Source organism: Phodopus roborovskii, unplaced genomic scaffold, assembly GCF_943737965.1.
Source record: "Phodopus roborovskii unplaced genomic scaffold, PHOROB, whole genome shotgun sequence".
Lineage (NCBI taxonomy): Eukaryota > Metazoa > Chordata > Mammalia > Rodentia > Cricetidae > Phodopus > Phodopus roborovskii.
In genome coordinates, this window is record NW_026125059.1 from 13501937 (window position 1) to 13527522 (window position 25586).

At 50.9% G+C, this 25586-nt stretch overlaps 1 protein-coding gene across 3 annotated transcripts in view; it reads right to left on the reverse strand.

The window, feature by feature from the left end:
• Nucleotides 1–25586, reverse strand: part of Slc12a5 (solute carrier family 12 member 5) — a 36257-nt gene that overhangs the window by 322 nt on the left and 10349 nt on the right. Inside the window, exons 2-25 of one of the 3 annotated variants that reach the window (XM_051186406.1) lie at nucleotides 23080–23174; nucleotides 22616–22747; nucleotides 22117–22263; nucleotides 21240–21294; nucleotides 20630–20760; nucleotides 17907–18148; nucleotides 17099–17310; nucleotides 15074–15244; nucleotides 14714–14812; nucleotides 14486–14543; nucleotides 11073–11247; nucleotides 10481–10599; nucleotides 10077–10175; nucleotides 8873–8992; nucleotides 8473–8577; nucleotides 7268–7436; nucleotides 5115–5310; nucleotides 3604–3773; nucleotides 3112–3243; nucleotides 2277–2384; nucleotides 1065–1187; nucleotides 773–972; nucleotides 416–430; nucleotides 32–165 (exon numbers count right to left, since the gene is read on the reverse strand). In XM_051186406.1, coding sequence (XP_051042363.1) covers nucleotides 32–165; nucleotides 416–430; nucleotides 773–972; nucleotides 1065–1187; nucleotides 2277–2384; nucleotides 3112–3243; nucleotides 3604–3773; nucleotides 5115–5310; nucleotides 7268–7436; nucleotides 8473–8577; nucleotides 8873–8992; nucleotides 10077–10175; nucleotides 10481–10599; nucleotides 11073–11247; nucleotides 14486–14543; nucleotides 14714–14812; nucleotides 15074–15244; nucleotides 17099–17310; nucleotides 17907–18148; nucleotides 20630–20760; nucleotides 21240–21294; nucleotides 22117–22263; nucleotides 22616–22747; nucleotides 23080–23174 — 3207 coding nt within the window. The remainder of the gene's footprint in view (nucleotides 1–31; nucleotides 166–415; nucleotides 431–772; nucleotides 973–1064; nucleotides 1188–2276; nucleotides 2385–3111; nucleotides 3244–3603; nucleotides 3774–5114; nucleotides 5311–7267; nucleotides 7437–8472; nucleotides 8578–8872; nucleotides 8993–10076; nucleotides 10176–10480; nucleotides 10600–11072; nucleotides 11248–14485; nucleotides 14544–14713; nucleotides 14813–15073; nucleotides 15245–17098; nucleotides 17311–17906; nucleotides 18149–20629; nucleotides 20761–21239; nucleotides 21295–22116; nucleotides 22264–22615; nucleotides 22748–23079; nucleotides 23175–25586) is intronic. The other 2 variants (XM_051186390.1, XM_051186398.1) reach the window with 2 other exon arrangements.

Consider the following 25586-nt stretch of genomic DNA (forward strand, 5'->3'; position numbering starts at 1 on the left):
CCCTCTTCCCCCTAAGTCAAGTCCAGGATACAGTTTTCGTCACCATTGCGGTTACGGGGAGGCCCAGGCATGTTGAGCAAAACCAGCTTGGCATCCCGGGATTTATTCACGATGACCTCGTTCAGTCGCACAGCCGTGTGCATGCGCCGCACGTTGGACTGGTTCCTGCAGAAGAAAGGAGAAGAGGCAAGGGCGTTCGTTAGCCAAGGCCAGGAAGAGCCAAGTCCGGTCACCCTCCCAGCCTGAGTCGGGCTGCCCGGCCTGGTGTTTGCCAGCCTGGGACCTCCCCCAACCCCAGATCTCTCCAAGCTGAGCCATTTAGAGGCCCCAGAGGCCAGGGACACCCTTGCAGGTTCCATGGAGTAGGGACCCTAGAAACCTAGGAGAGAAGAGGGAGAAATAGTAGCGCACTTACAAGTTTTCCCACTCCCTTCAGGAAACACAAAGAGAAGCAAAGAGAGAAAGAAAAAGAGAGGGGTCAGGAAAAGGTGGCTGCCGCTGAGCCAACCATAACTGCCCCCAGGTGAGGATGGCCTCGCTCTCACAGCCCCCACCACTTTCTTTTAAAACACCTGCACTTGGGAGTTGGTTCTGACCCTTACTTAACAATGTAGCCAGCCCAGCTCTGTAGGTCTCAATCTGGGGAAGCCAAGGCAAGTTCTGCCCTGGATCATCAGACTGCCAGAGGACTACCTTCCTGCTCTTTTATTCTGCCTTACTAAACAAGACCTTAGGCCCACTCCACCCCCAGCTTTAGCCCCCAGGCCCGTACGGCTTCATGCTGAAGAAGTCTTTGATGCCCTCGGAGGAGACAGGACTGGGGCCTTTATTCTTCTCTGCCACTGACTTGTCCTTGGTCCAGGTAAGATGCACCTTCTCTGGATCTGTCTCCCCCTCCCCCTCAGGCTCCTCCCCTGGAGATGGAGAGCTGCTGGGGCAGCTGGGAGCATTCTGGTCATGGATCAGCTGCACCTAAAGAAGGGGTGAGTGTTCAGCAGGTGACTCTTTCGGTAGCCAAAGGCGCTGCTCCCATCTGCCAGAGCCAAACCACCCCAGCCACTCACCTCCTCTTCTGGCTTCTCCTCACTGTCCCCAGCTGTCTCTTCGGGAACACTGAGGCGGAGCCGAGTGTTGGCTGGATTCTTCCTCCGAATGGAGCCCCGGGACTCATCTGTGATGCTCTGGATCTAGGGAGTGACATAGGTTGACGCCAGCTCTGCTGGGGTCACCACCCACGCCCTGCCAGGAGCCATTACTACAGCTGATGCTCGTCCAGGTTACACACATTCCCGAGTGGCACATTTTCACATTGTGAAAATGGTACGGTGCCTCAAGCCCAGACACCTATTACATCGCTGACCTGGCCTCTGCTCTCCAGAGCTCAGACCTTCCTGCCATCAACAACCAGCAGGCTAACACCTGGCACAGGAAAGCTTGAGCCTAGCAGTATGGTCCCATGTCACTCTGGTTGCCCAGCACATGCCATTTCTTATCCCTTCCACTATCAGCCTGGGTGATACCCCCATCCTTCAAGAGCCCACCGCTCACTTCCCTGAACAACTGTCAGCCTCATTCTGAAGAACAGATTCTCCTCACCTGGGAGACCCAATCCTGGCTCTTCACACTCGCCTACAGGACCTGCCACTCATTCCCCGAAAAACCTAACACCCACTTCTAGGTGCTCCTCTGTCCACAGCCCCAGGTAGCATCCCTCACTCCCCCCCCCCGGGGCTCCACTCCCTGGGGTGGGTCTTTTATCCTACTCCAGAGGACCAGAGACTGAAACCTAAGCGCTCTTCCCCCATGGGGTGCTCAGCACCACTAGTCCTGAAAGCCGTTCACTCATACCCTAGGAGGCTCGCCCCTGACTCCTACCCAACATCCATGCCTTTAAATATACATCTGTTACCCACTCTGAGAGTCGGTTACATGAACCCTTATCTCCCACACTGGCAGCCCACACCCCCTGAGAACTTGTCATCCATACATATTTAGCAGCCACTATTCTCCCTCAGGCCTAGAAGTCTCCTACAGAGGAGAAAGTCTGTCTCGATGCCAAAGTCCCTGTGAGGGGGCTAGGGAGATGCAGCGGCCACATGTAGTCAGTCATTCCCACTGCAGGGGAGCCGGCTCTCAGGAGGTAATGGCAGATAAGGGTTACTAGGGTGTAGAGAGCGGTGCTGATGGCCAGGGATGTCACACCAGAGCCTCCCACACCACACCTGTACAGCCCCACTGTCTGAAGCAGCTTGTGGCCCGGGGTGGGGGGGGCTTACCTCTCGCTCCCGCTCATTCTTAGTTAGGTGCATCTGCTTGAGGATCTGAGAGCGTTGTTCCATCACCAACGTCTTCTCATAGGTGTATGCTGAGATGTCACTCTCATGCTGTGGAGAGGGAGGAAAACAGGAACTCAGGAAGGCCAAGGTGGAGGCAGGGCCCTCCCTCCCTCTAGCCTGCTCCTTCCTATCACACATCCTGGCACCAAGGTTGTGGGCAACACACACAGGGCCATGGCCTGGGAGAGCAGGCAGCTAGTTATCTGTGCACTCAACACGGATATAAATGGTGAAGTGATGAATGAGTTGATTAATTACCTGAGTGAAAGAAGAATGGGAAGAAGTGTGTGAAAGAACAAGAGGTGAATGAACACACACCTAACATGGGTAGGTTAGTGAACACAGCAGGAGGCATGGATACACGGAGGAGGCGGAGAGATAGGAGCAGGACAGCGTACCCACCAGGAGCAGGTCAGGCCGCGGCCTGCATGGGTTCAGCCACTCACTGTACTGTGCAGCCAATCACTAAACCTTTTTGCATTTCAACATTCAAGTTGGGAATGCAAATGTCTAATGTGTGTATCTCACTGGAGGCCATGAGAGTTCCTGCCTGCCAGGTGCACACAGCAGTGTGTCAGAGTGAGCACTCTTTAACATGGCAGCTACTCTGAGAGAAGGCTAGCTGGATGAACTCTTGGATGAGATGTAAGAGGCTAAGGGGTGGCCACGGGAAGGCAAGCTGATGGGTACCAGAGGAGCCCTGACTGGTGTTGGGGCCAATAGGAAAGAGCCGCAGGTGGGGCTCCAGGGGCTTCGGGGGCTTCAGGGGCCTCACCATCTCCACCACCTCCACCTCTGCAGTAATGCGCAAGTGGTACAGAAATGTGGTCAGGTCTTTCTTCATCTGGATGCTGTTGTCGTCCATCTGGGCCACAGTGAAGATGCGCATCTTACATTTCCTCCAGACCTGCAAGGATCAAAGGCAATCCAGAAAGGTCCAGCTAGAGGCTGTGAGAAGACCCATGGCCAAAGTGCCCGCCCCCTCCCTCTTCCCACAGGTTCTTCCCACCAGGACTCTTATCTGCAGACTCCTCAGGTCCGAGCGCCTACACTAGGGAACTAATCCCCTGTATTACAGATCCCCTCTCCTTTGTAGCAATGTACTTGTCAGGGTGACATATCAGTTTCCAACACCCCTCATAAGGGAGATGATCAGAGTCCCCAGGAAGGGCAAGCATGTTGGCTGGCCAGAGCCCCGAGCTTCCCCATGGATGTGCCTGCATGCACACACGGCCTCCCAGCACCACAGACATGCATGCACACGGACCTTGTGATGGCGCAGCAGGAAGGGCAGTAGCATGAGCATGCCCCCATCGTGCACGATCCACCACACATCGATGCTGCCCTCGGAGAAGCGCTCAGGGTTCCCAGGAAACATGGAAACATTCTTGGTGACTAGCAGGGCCAGGTGGCCAGCTGTGGTTTCCCGGACCAGTTCTTGGAAAGGCCAAAAATAAAGGACCAGAGGGCAAAAGTGACCAATCCTCCTGGTGCCCAGGAAAAGCCACAAGGGCTCTTGACACACAGCACCCACCACACTCCATATGACCTTGGCCTTGGACTCTGGTAATCAGGGTACCAGCATCTGCCTGGGCATCATCATCTACTGGCTATTTGGCTGTCAGAAAATACTTCAATCTCCTGGTCCTGTTATATCTCCCACCCGTGAAATGGCCAATAATGGCCCTGTTTGGTTTGGTTTTGTTTTTCCCTTGTGTGTGTGAGGGGGTGGGTGCATGTTCATATGGGCACACATGTGTAGATGTATAAGGAATACAGACATCAGCCTCAGGCACTCTTCCCTGTTCCTCGAGATCCATCCACCTTGCTGAGGTTTTTCATGTGTCTTTGTTGCTGTCTGTCTGTCTGTCTGTCTGCTTGCTTGAGACAGGACTATACCTGACCTGACTAGATGAGAGCTCCCAGAGGAGGCTACACTGGCTGGCAGCTGAATCCCAGGGAGTCTCTGTCTCTGCCTCCCCAACACCTGAGACCTCCAGATTCCAGAATCAAACTCTGGTGTTCACCATTTCATGGTCAGCGCTTTAGCAACTGAGCCCCCTCCCCAGCCTAGGCCTCTACTGATCATTAAGAAGCCATCAGACAGTATAATGGCTCAGTGGTTAAGAGCACTGACTGCTCTTCCAGAGGTCCCAGGTTCAATTCTTAGCATGGCAGCTCACACCTTCAAGATCTGACAGCCTCATACAGACACATATGTGGGCAAAACATCAATGCAAACCAAATAAAAATAAAATAAAGTGTTTAAAAAATAACCTATCAGAAGCCAGGCAGTTGTGATGCATGCCTTTAGTCCAGCACTTGGGAGGCAAAGACAGGCAGATCTCTGTGAATTTGAGGTCAGCCTGGTCTACAGAGTAAGTTCCAGGGAAATTCTGTCTTGAAAAATGGAAGAAAAAAAATACCTGTTTCAAACATGACTTCCCAGGCTTGCTGTATGATCCAGGCAAATTCCTCACTGTCCCTGTCTCAGTCTCACACCAACATGCAGGTGACAGTGCCGAGTGCTCAGGGACATGAGAGCATTACAGAAAGTCTCAACTTGCCTGGCACAGACCAGACTGAGACACAGACCCTGACCGCAGTGACTCTGAAGCTGCAGCTGTCACCCTGCCCTATCCTGCCCTGTCCGTCTTCCTCCCAGGACCCAACATAAAAGCTAACATGTGGCATCACCTGCCTGTGTGTGCTCAGGAAACCCTCAGAAGCAAGGCATCCCAGAGCCAGCCCTTCACCCTGACCCCGCAGCATCAGTACCGATGAAGTTCCTCCATGTCTGGTGATCCTCCTTCTGCCGCCAGTTTCGAGGCCAGCCCACCAGCACGGTGTTGTGTTGCAGCCCACCAAGGCCCCCAGACTGGATCAGGTGGGACACACCATCACGCAGGTTAGAGGAGATGACTACTTGGCAGAAGCCCTTCACCTTCTCAGCCTCCATCAGGCGCCTTATAGACTGTGGGGAGGATGTGTGTAGTAAGGGCCAGCCTCAGAGACCCTGGGCTGGGGCTTACAGCCTTCCTCCCATCTTTTCACCCCTTCCTCCCTCTCTCTGTCCCTTTCTGCATCCATCCCACCTGCCGGAACGTCGGCTGTGATCTTATCTGACTCTAGGACCCTCACTGGCACCCCATCACAGTCTCCTCTGTTCCTGCTCATCACAGACGACCCACCCCACCTCCCCAGCCCCTGCTTTCACTCCTTTGCTCAACACACTCTCCACTTCCATCCCAAGTGCTTCTGACCCATTAGCCATTAACCTCCCTGGACTCAAATGCCACCCTCCCCAGAGACCACCCTCCATCTAGACCACAGTTATGTCAGGCTGTTCTACAAGGCCACACAATGCAATGGCTTATCTTAACAAAAACAATAGACCTTTTCAGTGCACATTTAATCTGCACTGAGGGAAGGATTCTCATTACTCCTGTTTTATCAATGAGGAAATCGAGGCTCAGAGAAATTAAGACTCGCTTAAGGGCAAGCTGCTAATGTGAGTGACGATTCAAGAGCCAGGAGGCTCATTTCAACCACTCTGCCCTCAACCACTGACCTGATGTCTAACAAATAGAGGCTAATTCCCATCTCTGCCACCTCCTGGCTGTGGCATCGCACAAGTCACCTAACCTCTACTCTTATCGTCCCCTGGGGGGAGGGGGGCAGTTCCACTTAGGAATCAGGAGGCTTATACAGCTTGATTCATGAAAGGGCTCAGGACACTGCCCTGTATCACAGCCCTAATGTGCTGCATTGCTCTGTCCTTATTAACCCAGAACAGCACTCTGGAGCCTTCTGGCTGTGGCCTGTGGCCTGTGGCCTGTGGCTAGCTTGCTCTGCCCTATACCTAGCTTAGTGTCTGCTACCCAGCACGCTCTTGGCCAGTCCACATTGAGTTGTCCTGACCAGTTGGGGCCCCCAGCTCTGAGTCTTGATAGATTGGTGTGAACAGCTCAGTGAGGCAGAAACAGCAACTGTCACAAGCCATTAGGCTGCCCTCCCCATCTCCCCTTGCCTCCCTTGGGCCCCCTTTTCTCTCCCTACTCCGAGGGAAGGCAGGCCTGAGTCTCAGGTAGAACCCACTTCCTCCTCTGCCCACTGGGTTCTAGACACTTCTCGTACAGTTCATGCCCACTCAGCTGCCCCATTTACAGTGGCTCTGTGTGTTATTTTGTGGATGGGACAAAAGCAGGTGACCCAGAGCCAGGGGCTCTGTGCGACCTGGCTAGACTTCCAGCCAGCCTTGTGACTTCAGAGAGCTGCCAGCTCTCTGGGCCTTGGCCTCCTCCTAGAAGATCTTTCACTTTATTTTTGTTTTGTTTAAATTTTTTTTTTTGATTGATTGATTGGTTTTTGTTTCGCTTGAATTTTAAAACGCCTTGAAAGATTCCCCCACCCCCTCCAGCAGGAAGAGCAGTTTCTGACTTGAGGTAACCTGGTTCTAAGCCTCAGTTTCCTTATCCATGAAATGGGCCCTCCTGGTTCTATCAGCCTTTGGTTCTGTAGGCTGAGGTAGGTGTGTGTGTGTGTGTGTGTGTGTGTGTGTGTGTGTGTGTGTGTGTGTGTTGTGTAGGTCAGAGGTCAATGTCAGCTGTCTCCTTTAACCAGCTGCTCATTAAACGTGCAGCTCACTGGTTGGCTAGCCTTGCTGGCCAATGAGCTCCAGGGATCCCCTTGTCTCCACCTCCACCCTCAGTGTGCATCCCCAGGGCCTGGCTCTACTGGGTCCTGTGCTTTTCTCAGCAAGCACTTCATCCAGAGCCAGCTCCTGTGGGTGGGATTCCCAGGCACTCACTTAACCCCCGGACCCTCAGGCTCCTCTTCCCAAAGCTGCACTGAAGGCAAATACAGCAAGTCAAAGACCAGCCTTAGACCCTTTAGACCCTGGCTTCCCACCCTGCCCAGCCTCTGCTCACCTCCTCTGCCCTCTGAGCCTGAGGGTGGTTGTCCAGAAAGGTGCCCTCAAGAACAGAGCCCACGATGGTCAGGCCCTTCCCTGCCTTGAGCTGGGAGGTCAGGGAGAGCAGCTGGGGATGCACCACGTTTTGGTCCTGGTCCACACGCACCAGCACCAGGAGCTGGGGCCTGAAGAGGGTGCAGGGTCACGTGACCCACCCACCTCCCAATCACCCACCCTCCCACCACACGACAGACTTCAGTTTACCCATGTGGCCTCACACCTGGGCCCCATCAACCATAGCCTGCTGGGCCACAGCAATCATCACCCACAGCTCTCCATCCATCCATCCATCCATCCACCCACCCACCCATCTCTCCATCTCCCCCATTCATCCATCCATTCAGCTACCCACTCATCCATTCCATCCTCCAGTCACCCAGCAATATCCAGATGAATTTACCTACCAGGCATTATTCACTCAGTTGCCCACGCATCCACCCACCCACTATCCATTCATACATCCATCTATTTACCCGGGTAGACTCCCGTATGTGTCTATGCTTATCCATCCATCCTTCCAGCCATTCACCCATCACTTCTCTATACAGTCAGCATACGTTCCTCCAACTCTCCTTCATTTTCATAGAGTTCACCAAATACCTATTCTGGGCTGGACCCTGTGCTGACCAGACAGTACCAAGTCCAGTGATAGGAGACCCAGGTTAGTAACATATCCATTATTTAGACTTCCATCTTGGCCCTTAGTGGAAGCAGGGGGCAGATGTCAAGCTGGGTGTATACAGGAGCTACTTAGGAAGAACCTGACTAAGGGCAGAAGGGAAGATTCCACGAGCCCTAGGGCCTCTCATCTTCAGTAGAAACATTGTCATTTGTCTGGAATCTCCTACTCAACCCTATCACTCTGAGAGCAAGAGAGCCAACTCAGCAGGGTTATCTGTCTTCCTCTCCCTGTGGATCTCCACAGGTCTGTGAGCTGGCAGTACCTCCCCCCACCCCAGAGCTAGGACGGGAGTTGGCCATACAACGTGAGTTTGAGAATTTTTTTTCACAAGTAATGGAATGATCAAATAGACAAACACGTGGTGAATAGATCTGGAGAACAAATGTCTGGGACTCAGATCATAGTGTTGTACGAGGGGCCAGGCAAGACAGGGTGTCAGAGGGATAAACCGGGCCTCCCCAGGCCCCCTCACCACTCACCTCCAGTTCTTGGTGTGTGGAGGGCCTTCCTCCAGGCGCAAGAGAGCGTATCGAGCAGCGCTGAGAGACAGGCCCCGGATCCCATCACCCCACTCCTTCTCTGCCCTGGGGAACAGGAGGGGATCACAAGAGTCCAGGAAACCAGGGAGGAGGGGAGCATCCCACAATCCCACAGGTCTGGTTGTCCCAGGGCACAGCCATCTCTCCTATGTTTCTCCTGCTGACTCAGTCAAGCTATAATCGGTCCCTTTGAAATCACTCATAAGTCTAGATGCTCCCTTACATGTTTCTCAAGGCATTGTCAGCCTCATCTCCAAACCCACCCCATACCGCCCCTTCCCTGAACTCCAGCCCTGCGCCACCATGCCCTCAGCCTTCCCAGCCTCCTCCCAGCACTTACCCCCGGTACTCGATGTACTTATAGATGAGCCCAGCGATGAGCATGGCTACCAGCGCGTAATACCAGGAGCAAATGAACATGAGGGCCAGGCAGAGGCTCATGCCCAGGAAGGAGAGAGTCCTGGAAAACGAGGAGAACACAGTCCCTGAACCCTTTTCAGGGCTGATGGTGATGTCTAGGCTTGGGCAGCAAGAGTACGGTGGCAGGCAAGGCCTGGGCAAGACATGGGCACACCGTCGTCACCCTGAGTACCATGCAGACATGGGGCTTTTTAAATATATGAGTAGACAATGCTCCATGCCCCACCTGACTGCAGTGTCACTACCCCATCTAGTCTCTGTCCCTTTAAACCCTGCCAGACAGCTTCAAGTAGATGGGTTCGTGTGGTTTCTGAGACATCGGCCCATGAACACTGGAAGCAGGACTTGCCAGAAAGAGGCCAGCAGCAAGAGGAGCCCTAAGACAAAAGCAGGTGGCTTCCATGAAAGTCCATTATCCTGCTGGGTGGTGGTGGCACATGCCTTCAATCCCAGCACTCTGGAGGCAGAGGTGGGTGGATCTCTGTGAGTTTGAGGCCCACCTGGTCTACAGAGTGAGTTCCGGGATAGCCAAGGCTACACAGAAAAACCCTGTCTTAAAAAAGAAAAAAGCAAAGGAAGTCTATTTATTATCTCATAGACTTATGGGTGGCCATGGGCTGGTCACCTGCCGTGAACTCAACTTTCCCTTTGTGAAGTGAGTGTGGTGCTGCCTGTCACAGAAGAAAGGCCACAGTCACATGGTAAGGAGAGCTTAGCCCCCTTGAGATGAGAATCCTCTCCGTATCACCTACCAACATGCTCACTAGAAGCCAGGAGGGAGTGTGACTTGTATGCCCATTTCCCAGCTGAGGAAATTGAGGTCCAAAGAGTCTCCATCATCGGTCCAAGCTCTCACATGCAGGAAGTGGAGCGTCTGACTGTGAATGTGAGTCCATCTGACTCTAACCTCCACGCTACAGTGTAAGAGGTTGAGCATTGAAAACGAGGAAGGGAATGTCACGGAGGCTGTTTCTGACTGTGGCCTTAAGACCTTCCCTACAACCACCCTTCAGCTAACTGAACACAAAAGCTGGAGAGGAGACTCCCTGCTTGCGGACCTGGGATCTGAAATGGGGTAAGGAGAGGTAGGAAATGGCTGCGTGGGAAGGGGGACGGGCACCCACCAGTGGTAATAGCGAAAGCGTGGCCTCCAGTTGGGCGTCCTCAGCAGCGTCTGCACCGCACACGCCAAGTTCACAAACATGTAACACATCAGGAAGAACCTAGAATGCAAGGGGTCCAGGTGAGGCAGGTGCAGGAAGATGCGCAGGACGAGAAGCCAAGATGCAGAGAGAACAGGACATGAAGGAAAGAGAAGTAAGGAGAAGAGAGGCTCGTCAAGGGTCGAGCCACACTGAAAAGCCAAACCTCACAGCACACCCTGATCTGTGTGAGGGTGATTCTACACGACAGAGATGGGCTTCTGCAGCCGCTGGGGGACTTCCTGGGGTTATTAAGGCAGCGCTGGAGGGACCCAGGAAGAGAGATTCATGGGGCCAATGGGCGGGTCCCCAGGCCTAGCACGCACATGGAAAGGATGGGGGCGACCTCGTCCAGGGAGGCGATGAGGATGCCAATCTCACAGATGCAGGCAGTCAGCAGCAGGGCCCAGGTTGGCTCTCCATTGGCTTTGCCATGGCCAAAGACCTGGGGACAGAGCAACCATCGTGGGGGCTGAAGCCTTCAGTCTTGGGGACCAGGGGAATAGAGGCAGGACTCATAACCAGTGAGGGGTAAGGAGAGGTGACTGTATTCTGCTTCCTCTAGGGAACCCAAGGGAACAGCTGGCTCTCTGTTCTCACCCACTCTACTGCTATCCTCCTGCAATAACCCTGAAATGGCTCCCAAAGGGGAAGAGGCTCCTGAGGGACAGGAGAGATGAGTCCATTTGCTCTAGGTCTTTCACTGGCTCTCTGAGTCCCCAACTGTCCCCTAGGCTGGAGAAGAGCCATCCGTTTTCCCTCTAAGGACAGACAGTATTCAGAGATGGCGCAGAACTCATATCAAATCCCAAACACAGCTCCTTCTTTTCAGTGCACCTGTGGGGCTAACCCTAAGAGAGCTCAAGGGGGTGGCCCTGTTTCTGTGTCTGTCATGTGGGGTGGCTCTGCCACACTGACCTGCAAGAAGGGCACTATGCCATCCCGGGAGATGGCCTGGAGCAGGCGAGGGGCCCCTGTGAGGCTCTGTAGTCCAGCCCCACAGGTAGAGAAGAAAGAGCCAATGACAATGACCCAAGGAGATGGCCAGGCCAGGGTGCCCACCACCAGGTTGCCATTGACAGCTTCCCCGAACCTGGAAAGAGACAGTAAGGGGACAGAGACATTGGGTGAGCAATGTCACCTGGATTCCGGAGTGGCTTGCCCCAGACCAGTGGCATGTCCAGCAGGATGCAGACTACAAAGTTAGGCTTCACAATAGTCAAAGGAGACACAAAACCAAGTATTCTTGGTAGCTCCTGTCTGTGTGACCTTGAGCACATCACACTGATCATGTGAAAAATGAGAAAAGGTCTGCAAGATGGCTTCTCAGCGAAGGATGCTTGTCACATGACCCACTTGGTAGAAAGAGAGAACTGACTCCCACAAGTTGCCTTCTGACATTGACATGTGCACTAATGGCACAGATATGCACACACCACATCCAGACAATGCATGTTTAAAAAATAGAAAAAAGTCAGTCAGACATAGTGGCACACACCTTTAATCCCAGCACTGGGGAGGCAGAGGCAGGCAGATCCCAGTTCAAGGCCAGCCTGGTCTACAGAGTAAATTCCAGGACAGCCAGGGCTATACAGAGAAACCCTGTCCCAAAAAAAAAAAAAGAAAGAAAAAAAAAAAAAAAAAGAAAAAGAAAAAAAGAAAAAGAAAAAGAAAGAAAGAAAAGAAAAAAATTTATGTCAATGCATCAATGCTATTGTCTTAAGGTAGAATAGAAATGTGGTGGCATTGCCCCCAGCCCCAGTCTCAGCCACTTGTAAGGCTGAGGCAGGAGAACTCCTTGAGTCCAGGAATCCAGAGCAGCCTGAGCAGTGTAACAAGACTCTACCTCCAAAAGAGGGATGGCTGGAATAGATGAATCATGGTTAAGGGCACTGGATGCTCTCCCAGAGGACCTGGGTTCAGCTCCCAGCACCCACATGGCAGCTCCCAAATGGCCTGTAACTCCAGTCCCCGAGGATCCAGCCCTCACTTCTGGCCTCCATGGACACCAGCCATGCCCGTGATGCACAGACATACATGCACGTAAACACTCACACACGTTAAATAAAATCAAATACTTTTAAAAGGTGAAAGGAAGAAAAGAAAGCAGAAGAGAAGGGAGGTACAGAAGGACATGTGCTCAAGGGGGTGAGATGCTTCAAACCCCAAGCAAAGACAGCAGATGACAGAACTGCTGGACCTCTGGCAGTCTCAGGAGAGGTCTGTGAGTAAATGGAATGCATGGAGGTCAAACTACTCTAAAATAACATCATATGCGCAAATTGTTACTTGACCAGGTCACCCCACATAAAGACCTTTTAGTTGATGTCATTTCTTTAAAACAAAAGTCAAGCTTTAATTTCCTTGTGGAAAAGTCAGGCCCCCATCCTGACTCCAGCCCAGGCCCCCATCCTGACTCCAGCCCAGGCCCCATCCTGACTCCAGCCCAGGCCTCCATCCTGACTCCAGCCCAGGCCCCATCCTGACTCCAGCCCAGGCCCCATCCTGACTCCAGCCCAGGCCCCACCCTGACTCCAGCCCAGGCCCCATCCTGACTCCAGCCCAGGCCCCATCCTGACTCCAGCCCAGGCCCCATCCTGACTCCAGCCCATCCTCACAACCCCATTACAATGCCACAAAGAGACTAATGTGCCAACATGAGTCTCTTCCCTCCCCCTGCTCCTTGTGTGTTCTGCAGATCAGAGGGACCAGGGCACTAAACACAATATAGCTATAAGTGTGCACAAGTACATTCGCATTAACACATATAACACGGTTGTTTCTTCTCTTCACCTTGTCACTGTCTCTACTGCCTATAGCATCCTTCTTCCTAACTGCCTAATCTCTATTCAGTGTTGAAAGTGGAAGGGAAAATAAAATTTGAAAAGGGGCCAGTGAGATGATTCGGTGACTAAAGGTGTCTGTCCTTCAAACATGGACCGAAGGCAGTCTCATGAGAGGTCTATGATTAAATGAGATGCACGGAAGTCAAACTACTCTAAAACTAACAGTCATAGCTGCAGAATTTTCAAACCTGAGTTTAATCCCTAAAATCTACAGTGGATAGAGAGAACCAACTCTTGGAGTTGTCCTCTGACTTCCACACATGGGCCATGGCACACAGTACCTGCAGACATGTACAACACACACACACACAGAGAGACAGAGAGAGAGGTAATAATAAACAAACATTTTCCTTGAGACAGGATCTCTTTACACAACCCTGGCTGGCCTGGAACTCACTCGGTAGACCAGGCTGGACTGGAATTCACAGAGGTCCACCTGCCTCTACCTCTCAAGTGTTGATAGTAAAGATGTGTACCATCACAACTGGCAATAAATCAAATGTTAAAGAAAGTATGGAAAAAGACTAAGGCAAACATCATTCAGAATCTGTATGGAGTGGGCCCCTGCTCCCAAGATGCCAGATTCCATGGTGCTCAGATCTTCTGGAAGTGACACAGTATTCACCAGCAGATACACTGAATCTGGAAGATTCAGAATCATGTCTAGTGACTTACAACCCCTAACACACCAGAAGTGCTGTGAACCTGGCTGCCACACTGTGTTGTTTAGAGAACAATGACCACAAAAAACAATGACCACACTGGCTATGCTTCCAGAAGACCCAGGTTCAGTTCCCCGCACCCACACGGCAGCTCACAACTGTCTGCAACCCACAGTTCCAGGGGACCTGACACCCTCACGCAGGCAAAACACCTATGCGCATAAATAATAATAATTATTTTAAAAGTCTACACAAGATCAGTTTTAGTCAAATGCTTTTGATCTGTGGTTGGTGCAGGACAAATTACAGTGTACAGAAAGCCCTTCTAGCTTTTCCTCAAAGGCCACATGAAAAACTGAGGAGAAGGAACTGCTAGACCCTGGCGTTCCCATGGGACGCCTCTATCGTCGGAGATAAATGGAAGCCACAGTACCCTACAACTAGCAGTGATGTGCTCATTGGTGTATCCATTAATGTGTTCACTTGGCTGGGTCACAATGAACCCCCTGTGGGCTCTCTGTAACCCTGTTTTTAAAAAAAAAAAAAAAAAACCTGTGTTACTCTTTGCTTCCCTCAGAACGTTTAAGGCAGTGAATAGATCTTAAATAAATATATCATTATCCCAAACCAAAGAGAAATCTTTTGAGCTTCTTAAACTTTAGCAACAAGAAAGATAAAATAAAATATTCAATAATAAGAAAATGAGTACCGTGGTCTCCCATCCACTGGCCCCTTGCTCAGGTCCCCACCATCCTGCCAGGTCTGTTTCTTCCTGAGCCCAACCCCTCAGGACAAGATCCATCCCCCCTTTTCCTTCACTTACTTGTCTCGAAGGACGACCCCCTCAATGCAGGCCCCGAACAGAACAACAGAGCTGATGTCTAAGGCAGAGAATGAAGGAGAACCTCTAACATGGCGATGCCCCACCACCACCCATCCTGAGCCACCAGAGAAGGCAGCAACCTCCATGCCACCCAAAGTACCACCCCCCCCACCACACACACACACACACACCCTGGGTGGACACAACCCAGCTAGCTGTGCAGGATACAGACAGCAGAGGTGGTGGCAATGGCCAGGATGGTTCCAGTAGGGATGGACTTCTGGGCATCCCGCAGGTCTCCAGACCGGTTCGAGCCAGCCATGATCCCTGGAGGCCGAAGAGCAGTTCAGGTAGAAGCCAGGGCCATTGAGGAAAAGACACGTATTGGAGTTGGGAGCCTGGCACCTCGCCTTGCCACACAGGCTCCTATGCTATCTGTTTTTTTAATCCTGATTCCTACCTTGACCCCATAGGTCCCAAACAAGGATTAGCTACTGCTTAGGTGGCAAAGAAACCATTAGTCTTGCATCTGAACCTCCTGTCCACCCACTCCCAGGCAGAGGCCTTCCTCCCCTATCTCTGGCTCACCTGTGACTGAGGGGAAGTAGATGCCAACAAGCAGAGTGAAGTAAGAGGTCATGTCACTGAAGACATAGGGGTGGTCCATGTCGACTGGGGTGCCATCAGTCAGCCCCACTGAGGGCATGCCACGCCTTTCCACAATCACCCCCTTGGTTAGGTAGGAACTCCACAGGTTCTCTGTAGGAAGACGAAGCACTCAGGGAGATGACCAGAAGTTGGGGGCCAGAGCTTAAACCAGGAGGGGTGGAGAGCAAAGGGTTAAGACTGACCAAATCTCATTCCCACAACTGGCCTTTCACACCCATTCCCCAAACTCCCGCAGATTTCAAAGCTTAATGGGACTGAGTCTGCCCTTACATAGCCCAATCTCGTGGGACAGATACAGAAAACCCTCTCTGAGCCTGACTGTCCCCAGCTGACCTCATCAGCCCTCAAGCCCCAACTCATCCCTGCATCTCTCATCTTGGCAATGGCATGAGCATACATCAGTTCAAACACCTTGGCATTGCTTTCAACTGTTTCTGCTCCCTTCCCCTGCTTCAAAGCGTCTCAACTTCTGCCCATCACCACTCATTAGCATTTCTCAAACAAGCCTTTCCGTCCCACTCCAGGGCTCCTCCAACCCACACCAGTGGCAGCTGGGGTAGATGAATCTGCTATGGGGGGGGGTGTTAGACAGAAGCCTGTCATCTGTACATTAAATGTTAGCAGCACCCTTCTAGTGTTTCTCATGGTTTATGTGCATGGGTGTTTTATCTGCATGCATGTCTGTGAAGCTCATGTGTGCCTGCTGTCTGCAGAGACCAGAAGGCATCAGATCCCCTGGAACTGTGTTACAGATGGTTGGGAGCCACCATGTGAGTGCAGGAATCAAACCTAGGTCTTCTGGAAGAGCAGCAAGTTCTCTTCACCTTTGAGCTATCTATCTAGCCCCAATCCATCTAGTTTTGACGACCAAAAAAATATCTCCAGGGACCAGCAGGATGGCTCAGTGAGTAAAGGCACCTGCTGACAAACCCGATAACCTGGGTTCAATCCCAAAGACCCACATGGTGGAAGGAGGGAACAGACTCCAGCAAGATGTCCTATGGTCTCTATATGTACATGGCATGCATGTGCACACACATATAAACATGCAAAATAAAGTAAGGTGTGTGTGTGTGTGTGTGTGTGTGTGCACGCATGTGTCACGCACACGCACAGACATGGTAAACACCTCCAGGGCAGAAGAGCAACTCTAGCTGAAAGCCCCTACTCCATTACCACTGAGAGCATCACTGTTTCTCAGGAAAAAAAGTCATCTTTCTCCTGGGCTCACAGCATCTGCACCTCTGCTGCCTACAGGATGCAGCCTGCCACAGTCTAGTCTAGCTTGTGCCTCCCTCTCTAGCATCATCCCTTGTCATTCTTTATTTGTACACTGTACCCCAAGTCACACCAAATGCTTTGTGGACAGAAGGACAGGCTACGACTCTCACAGCCACACATCTTAAGCAGGCTGTTCGTTGATTTGTAATTCCCATATTCCTCTCTATATATAACTGACAGTCTCTTGCTTGTCCTCCAAAGCTTCCCTTGGCAAGTGCAGGGAGCCTTGTTCTTGTCACCTGATACATATGAATGCTGTATCTCCTCACAGTTCTATGCTCAATAAATACACATCTCTGTGGATCATAATCTATCTATTAACACAGCTATCTGTCACTGAATCTCTAAAACCAAGTACTGAGACTGTGTATGGTGTGGTCCCAGTGCTTTAGCACAGTGTTAAGTAAGTAGAGAATGTTTATTAGACTGGCTTCCTTTCTTAATAACAGTGAAGTGCATTCCACTCTGTCACCTCTACCTCTCCATGATGCTTAGGACAGAACCCGGTGATCTACACAAGATGCTCAATTAAAGCTGACTGAATGAAGCTGAATCCCAAAGAATGCCCCTAATCCTGACAATTTAGCCTACAATCCTTGAAGCATTCCACAGATGCCAGCCCCTCCCCTTCCTCGCCAACGCCCCCCCACTTCCTCCCCCGACCTTTGATGAGGCCACTGGCGGCACCAGGAATGCCTTGAATCTCTGTGACATTGTTTCGGGTGAAGTACTCATCACAGGTAGCATTGAGGAAGCGGGAGGAACAGAAAAGGCCCCAGAGCTGTGTGGTCACTGTCTCGTTTCCTTCCCAAGCCAGCTTGGCACAGACATCAAAGCCATGGCGGGACAGCGTACGGTTCCCCAGGAGGCAGATCCTAGGGAGAGAAGCAAGCAAGGAAGATGGGAGGAACAAGACCTCTCCCTGGTTTCACAGCAGAGCCACTGCGAGTTTTAAAGATGCAGATTTTAGGGTCCCACATCCAGAGATTCCGGTTCTGTCTGGAGTATGCCGGTCCGAATTCCTGTACAATTTCCCAAGGAGTCTAGTGTGCAGATAAGATGGAGAACTAGCCTGAAGGTGCCGTTGTGTTCAGCACCGTGGACAGCCGCCTGCCCTTGAGCCACCTTTGAGGGGACGCTACTTAAGGAGCAGGAGAACCAAAGGGGACCTGAAGCCTGGGCTCTCTCTTCTGTTCTTGCCCATCCTGGAGAAGGTGCTAAAAACTAAGACTGTCCATTCCACGTGACACACTCGAGGGAACATCTTCCCACCTCCAAAAATGTTATCCCATCCTGGATAAACTTCTCTAAATAGGAAGCCTTTACCCTGCCTGGGGATGTTGCTCCCAACCCACACACTTCCAGTTCTGAGAGCTGAAGAGAGAGGGGACCTGGTAGGGACTTTCACTATGCAGCCCTGAGCTGGGCCAGTGAGGGCCACAATACTGTAGATTCAAAAGACAGCACTCACGGGAAATTGGGTGGGTCGAAGGCAGACTTGATGACCCCTGCATAGATGGCCAGGATGGAGAGGATGACACAACCCAGGAAGACCAGGGCAAACTTGTTGACGTACTTGACACCCACGAAGACAACAGTGGCCATGCAGGTAAGCACACAGGTGCCATACACACGCATATTGTTCAACATGGCCGCTGCCTCCCCACTGGCATCTTCTGCCTTGAAGATGGCCATGGCTGGGAAGAGATAAGCCTGCAGAAAAGGAGCAAAGGAAGTCAGAGAAGTGACCCAGAAAAGGCTAGCTGAGACTCACCCCAGGGAAATGAACTCCAAGATGGGGAATGGCATCCAGTAACAATGCACTGGCTAACGACGGGGTGTACTCTCCTGCAATGTGATGCTGGGAAAGTTCTTCACTGCTATTTCTTATAACTATTAACTATAGTTAGTACTTTTATTATTTATGAGATAAAGGTAGAAAGACAGATGTTAATCCCTAAAGGGTAGGTAAATAAGTTCTGATATTTCTATTTAAACTACAGAGCTATTTTAAAAGATGGCATGGGCCTGTGCCATGGCTCAGTGATGGAAAATACATTCAAATGAACACAAGCCCTGGGTTCAGTCTCCAGCAGCAAAGGTAGAAAAGGCATGAATTTATATGAACTGACTCAAAACTATCCATGGTGGGTACGGTAGTGCAGATTATAATCCAAAACTATGGGATGCTAAGGCAGGAGAATTTGAAACCAGCCTGAATTACATAGCAAGACCTCATTTCAAGAGTTCAAAAGCTATGTGTAGTGTATTGGATGAATAAGGTCAAGTTTTTTTAAAAAATGGATCTTATGATTTTATTTTTATAAATTTATATGTGAAAATATTTACTCATGTGTGTTTGTAGGGATATTCAAACATCAATGGTAGCAGGCATGTCTATAATCCAAGCACTCTGGAGGCTGAGGAAGGAGGACCATAAGGAGACCCTGTCTTATGAAAACAACAGCAGCTGGGTGTGGTGTCACACACCTATAATCCCAGAAGTCTGAAGGAGGAGGCAGGTGGACCTCCGAGTTCAAGGCCAACCTGGTCTACAGAGTGAGCTCCAGGATAGCCAGGGCTACACAGAGAAAACGTGCCTCAAAAAAAAAAAAAAAAAAAAAAAAAAAAAAAAAAAAAAAGAAAAACAAACAACAATAACAAAAAGGACAACAGAAGCTTTTATTGGATAACTGAATAATTAAAATGTGATGTCTTGTATATTCATATTTTCTAAAATGTCTATATTAAACTTAAAAGGCTTATATTTCCTGAAGTTACTTTTTATTTACCAATAAAGGGAGTTTCACCAGGCATTGGTGGCTCACACCTTTAATCCCACTTGGGAGGCAGAAGCAGGCAGATATCTGTGAGTTCAAGGCCAGCCTGGTCTACTGAGCGAGTTCCAAGACAGACTCCAAAGCAATAAAGAGAAGCCCTGTCTCAAAAAACAAAAATAAATAAATAAATAAATGGAATTTTTGGGTTCTTAAGGAAGTATTTCTAAGTGGAGCTGTGGTTTAGAAAAACAGAACAAAGTATCATATAAAAGAACAGAAATGGGAGAGGTACACACTAAAATGTGATTTTCACTGGGTCATTTTCTTCCTTAATTTGATAATGCTCCAGCGTTGGGCAGTGGGCAGAACTGTTTGATAATGCATCTAGAAATCCCGTCAGCCACAGAGGGCTCACACCAATGTGTCCCCCTCAAGTCCCCAATCCCTGATTTCGTCTCTCCTTCCCCCAAACCAGAAGCTCTGGCTCTGTTAGTTCTGGTTCCTTAAGACCTTGGGAGACAGTGGACGAGCACAGACCCCGGCAGCCAGGCAGATGGAGGCTCACACCCCTCAACATGTTCCTGAGACTCTGACCTGGCCCTCCTCATCTGTAAAATGGCATCTGCTAAACTATGAGAGGTAGTGATATAGTTACATTGTCTTCCACAGGTCACTTGTGGAAGACAATGTAACTCTGAAATCTTAGGGCTTGCGGAGGATGGGAGGGTGGGAAATGTCAGCTCCGCTTTTCCGTCTCCTTTCATTTGGGACAAGATCTCTTGCAGCTCTGACAGGTTTCAAACTCACTATGTCCTGAAGGTGATCTCATAATTACTATCCTCCTGCCTCCACCTCCCAGGTGCAGAGAGTTTATGTGGTGCTGAGAAGCAAAGCCAGGGTTTGGAGCATTCTAGGCAACTAAGTGCACCTCTTTCCTTAAACCAAGGGTTCCTCATCAGCACCCACCAAACAAAGAACAGGAGGCCTACGGCATCTGCCCTCTCCTTCAGACAGCCCAAACACCTAGTCTCCCCATCAGTCACTACTCCTAACGGATCTCTCTACTCAGGTCTCTCATGGTTCTCCTTTACAATCTAAGAACCTTCTATCAGGGCTCTGCAACTAATATCTAAAGAGTGTTTCACCCCCACTCTGGAATGTGGCGGGCTCTCATTACTCCAGCTGTTATTTTAACTCTTACCAAGCCACCTCTGCCAGCTTGCCCATAGCTGAATGACCTTGAGCCAGTGATCTATCTGCCTTTTGGGACTTCTCCTTTGTAAAGTGCCATCATAATACTTAACCGACTTCTCTTTGGCCTTAAGCAGTGGCTTGGCCTATGGCATGTGTTCAGGGAACACTGGTTAAGTGGCTGACAGCCTGGAACCCCAGCCTCCTCCTCTCCCCCTCTCACCAGCAGGATCTCGATGGTGCCCAGGATGTACATGGCCCCAGCAAAGGTAGTGCCCAGGTAGAAGCAGAGGCCCACAGCGCCCCCAAACTCTGGGCCCAGAGACCTGGAAATCATGTAGTAGGAGCCACCAGCTGCAGAAAGAGAACTAATATCAGCGAGAGGGTCAGAGGGCCCTGGACAGTTCTGTGGTGAGCAGGGTCTAGGGACAGAGGGCAGAAGGTTTCTCTAGACCTTGAACTGCAGCCCCAGAAAGGAGACTATAGGAGATCCAGCCAACCACTCCGCATGGAGTTTGCAGCAGTAATCATTACCATGTTGCTAATTACCCCAGTAAGGAGGTCATGACTTAGAAAATAGGATGGTAGAGAAAAGGGTCTCAGCTAAGCGGGGTAGGTGACCACTGACCTACTCTATACCAATATCTGCCTCCTTCTCTAACCCCAACAGGCTCTTCCCTACCTACCTTGTGAACAATCATAGCCCAGCTCTTAGTCTGCAATACCATCTTGGGTCTTGGGTCCCGATGGCCCACAAAGCCTGGCCTTCTCTTCCCCTTATCAACCATCAGGCCCCTGGCCTCCCCCACTCTGCAAAGGCCCCAGTCACATACCAGGCACGACACCATTGGTTGCAATTGCGCTCATGGAAATGGCTGTGAGCATTGTCTGTAGGAAAGAGATCATCAGAATGGAGGCTGCTGGGGGCTGCAGTAGCCTGGCTGGTGGCCAAGCCAATATACCCAACAGCCACCAGCCAAACCCACAGGCTCTCCTCTCCTGAGCTGCTCTCTGGATGTGTTCCAATTTTACTCATGCCAAGCCCGTCTCAAAAAAAAAAAAAAAAAAAAAAAAAGTACCCTCTTATTCACCATGAGGATGGGGAGAGCTACCGTGCCGAAGAAGTCTGGTCACCCCAGTTTGGCCCCTAGGTAACTTATGGCCAAAGACAATTCACTTCTCAAGCCTCAGTATTCACATATGTAAAATGGAAGGCATAGCTTCAGCATCTTCACACGCAGAGTGGTCTCAAGGTAATGTGTGAAGACACAAGAATATGAGTTTGGTGTTCAATAGAAATTGGATTTTTTTTTCAATGTGGACAGGAAGAACCTACTTGCAAAGTTCTCTGTGAGACATAATCTTTTTTTTTTTCTTTCCTTTTTTTTTTTTTTTTGTGAGTAGGGACCTTCCAAAACGTTAACTCTTATGCAATTATGTTGAATTTTTGTTTTCTTTTCTGCATTTATCATTTTCACCAATGATTCTGCAGTTCTTGCACAAAAACAGACACATGCAGATCCAGGGGAAGCCTGGTGGGCAGTCATCAGAGAGAAGCCCATGAGATTCAGGAAGCCTAAATTACTCTCAAAGATCATAAGTAGTAACTCCTATAAAAAGCTCAGGTCTCATGCCTCCCTCCCACCACCCACCCCCAGGCCTCAACCAAACCCCAGCTGTCTTCACTGAGCAGAGGAGGGGGTCACTCACACAGGAACAGCAGATGAAGACCATACAGAAGGACTCCATGATGCCTGCGATGCCCACCACCCAAGTGAGCCGCAGGAAGAGGATGACGCCAAAGATATTCTGCAGGCATGGGAGGTACACGCCCATGAAGGTGCCCATGCGTGGGGCCTGCCAGAGAGGCCAGTGTCAGTCTCTGTACCCTACGTGTTACCAGCAGCCTAGCCCACGCCTCCTCCATGTGCCTTCGCTGCCTCTCCTTGCTTGCATTTCCCCTCCCTTCATCACTCTTCCTCCGATTGTTACATCCTTTTCCTCCTTTCTACCAGCCTCCAGATCCCTTCCCTTTGCCCCCCCTCAAAACACGTCCTTCCTTTCCTCCATCTCCATCCTTCACCTCCCATTCCTTCCCCCTCCCCACATAGCCACCCCCCTCCTTTCTTCTCTATCATTCGCTCCTCCATCCAGATCCATTTTCCTCTCCCACATCCCCTCTCCCATCCCTGCTCCCCCAAGGCCCCACCTGCACCGGCTTCTTTTTTCCACCCTCATTGTTCTCTGCTTCTTCGTGCTCTCTACTTCCCTGGGGCAGGTTGGTGTAGTTAGCCAGCCCACTGAGCAGGGAGGATACCATGGGGCTGGTGTCCATCTCCTCCTATGGAGGAGAGGGGTCAATGTCAGGGAGATGGAAGGTCGGGCCAACAACTGGAGTGAGCTGGATGTAGGGGATGGGAACAAAGGTCAAGCCACTGTGTTTGGGATGCAATGGGGACAGAGGAAGAGGAAGCAGAGGGGCAGGAGAAGGAAGAGGGAGACAGGAGAGGAGAACAGGGAACCATGGGGTCAATCCAGGAAAGACAGAGGAGGGATGAGGAGGCCGGGGAAGATGGTGGACCTGAGGGAGGAATGGAGAGGCGTCTACTCTTCCCGAGGGAGGGAGGGAGCATTGATGAGCCCGCGCGACTAACTGTAGCCCAAGCAGCCCACCTCAAACAGGGCCATGTTCTTGCCATCGTACTCTTTTCCTTTCTCTGTGTCGGTGCTGTTGATGAAGGGACTGCTTTCCTTGGGATTGCCATCACCTGAAAAGAGGAGGAGTCAGGTGTGACACCGGACACTTACTCCCTATCCATCCTGCTATGTGCTCACTTAAATGCCCGCAGCCTTAGGTCATGCTGGAGAAAACTGAGCTTGTGCTGCCTTTCTTGCATGATTTTAGCGGCAGCATGGATGAGGGACCCAATTTCCTGCTGGCTGTTCTGAGTGCCTGATGAAAATGTGTGTCCTTCTCTGCTGTTGAGATTGGGTCCTAGGTCACCTACCACGACACCTTAAGAATCTCTAGACTTCTCCTCTTGGATATAAAGCCCATCTTAGTATGTGGGTGGATGTGTGATTTTTTTTTTTTAAATAGGGAGGACAGCAGAGAACCCTGCAACCTGAATCCCCAGGAATACCCTCCTCACTGTCAATCCACCAACAGAATGGTCAGAGGAGGAATCCAACAGCCTTAGACACTGTCCCTGCTCTTAGAGATCCAAACCAAAGCCAGGGGAGAAAGAGTAGACAAGACTGCTAAAGTCTGTGAAAGAAATGAGACATGGGGATGCAGGAGGGCTCGCAGCCCAGCCTGAGAGGTCACAGAAGGCTTCCTAGAGGAAGTGACGCGTCAGCTGAGAACTGAAGGATGAGTAAGGGCTAGACTGGGAGGGTGGCAGGAGGGTGTTCCAGGCAGAGAGAACCTAGAACAGTGTGTTTGATGTCCCAGATGTGGAAGCCAACAACAGAACAGGTTACTGCTGGGCGAAGCATGATCTAGCTAGAGTCTTAGGAGGGGGCATATTGGGGCTTGGGAGAGGATGACTCAAGGTAGTGTGAGCCTTAAAGAAGGGCCAGGCCGTCTTGAAGAGCTTGGAAGCCATCCAGAGGACAATAGGCAGTCATTGAAGTTTCAGGCCCAAGAGTGTCATGACCTGACTTGAATGTTGCAGCAAGCTTTCTGGCTTCAGGTGAGAAATACAGCAACTAGAGCATTTCCATAATCCAGATGACAGCTGACAATGACCTAGGTCACAGCAATATGGGACAATGCAAAGATTCAAGCATCAGGGAAGCATTGCTGTGCCAGATGTCTGGGGAGAGGGAAGGGATGACGCCTGGGGTTTCCAGCATGGGTCAATGGGTGGAATGATGTTACAGCTTAATGAACTGAAGTGTGCAAGAGAGGGATGTGGGTGGGAAAGAGGCTGGATTTACCGAGGGTGACCCACTGGAGGGTCCAGAAGCTTCCTGTGCACAAGAAGGGAACAATGCCCACAAAGGACGGTGCACACCAAAAAGGCCCTGGGGTAAGCGCACGTCTCTTTGGCTTGGCACATTTCCTGTACACATCCGTGTGGTTGCCCCCAGCCCTTGTGGTGTGCAGCTGTTTTCACGGGCATTGGCCCCTCCAAATGTGCCAAGCCAAGGAGAAATTCTATTGGTGCAGAGTTTTCTATGGTGAGATTTCCATGGACATAATTTGACAGTTCCAGCCACCGTCCTTCAGCGCCAGGGCTGAAGCCCCGGCGGTAGCCCATCTTCCTGGACTCTGGGGACAATCACCATTGTCCAGGTTCCAAGTGAAGCTGAGGCCCTATGGACCCTGAATCTCTTAGCCCTTGTCTTTTCCCTTCTTCTTCTGTCTAATACCCTGCCTCCCTGTCAGGAACCCCTTTCAAGAGCATGATGTATCCCAAGCTGACTGAAAGTTGTGGGGGGGGGGGTGGCAGCACCTGCTCCAAAAACCACCCACCTCCACCTTGCCCACTGAAGCAGAAATGCCTGGTTGCCTGATTAGACAACCAGCCATTCTCTCCTCTCACTGGGGTAAGTTCCTGAGAATAACAGACCCACCCTCCTTATGAGAGCCAGCACATAATAGATGTTCAGGAAACAATATTAGAAGGAAAATTCTGCAAGGCTTTCTCCCCTCTCAGACTTCAGAATCTGAAAAGATCTGTCTGGGACCAGAAACCAGGAGAAATGAGAGTGAGCTGTTGACCAGATGCCTTCTGCACTTGCCACGGGATAGTCAGGACTAGAAAAGCTAATGGGGTGTAAGAGAAAATTCTCAGGAAAGGGCTGAGCTTCAGGACTAGCCTCTCCTGCTCTGTCTCCAGCCTGAGCAAGTCAAAGGGTACTAACTTGGTCTAATTCACAGGATGGCTACGGAGTCAACTGAAATAACACACAACATGGTGGCGACCCAAGTGTACCAACTGCTACTATTGCAACTACCACTTAGCACACCTGGTACACATCCAGCTTGGGCTCCTTATCCCACATCCTTCTCTTAGCTGCAAGATTTAAAGTCTTCTCTGTATAGCTGGGTGAATTTCTTAAATGCACCCTCTGTTAGGTCCCAAACCATCATCAGAAAAGCCCCTCCCCTCTGTCTTTCACATCCCCTCTCAAGCCTTCTTTGCCCCAGCGAGTGGCGCCTAACCCGCTGG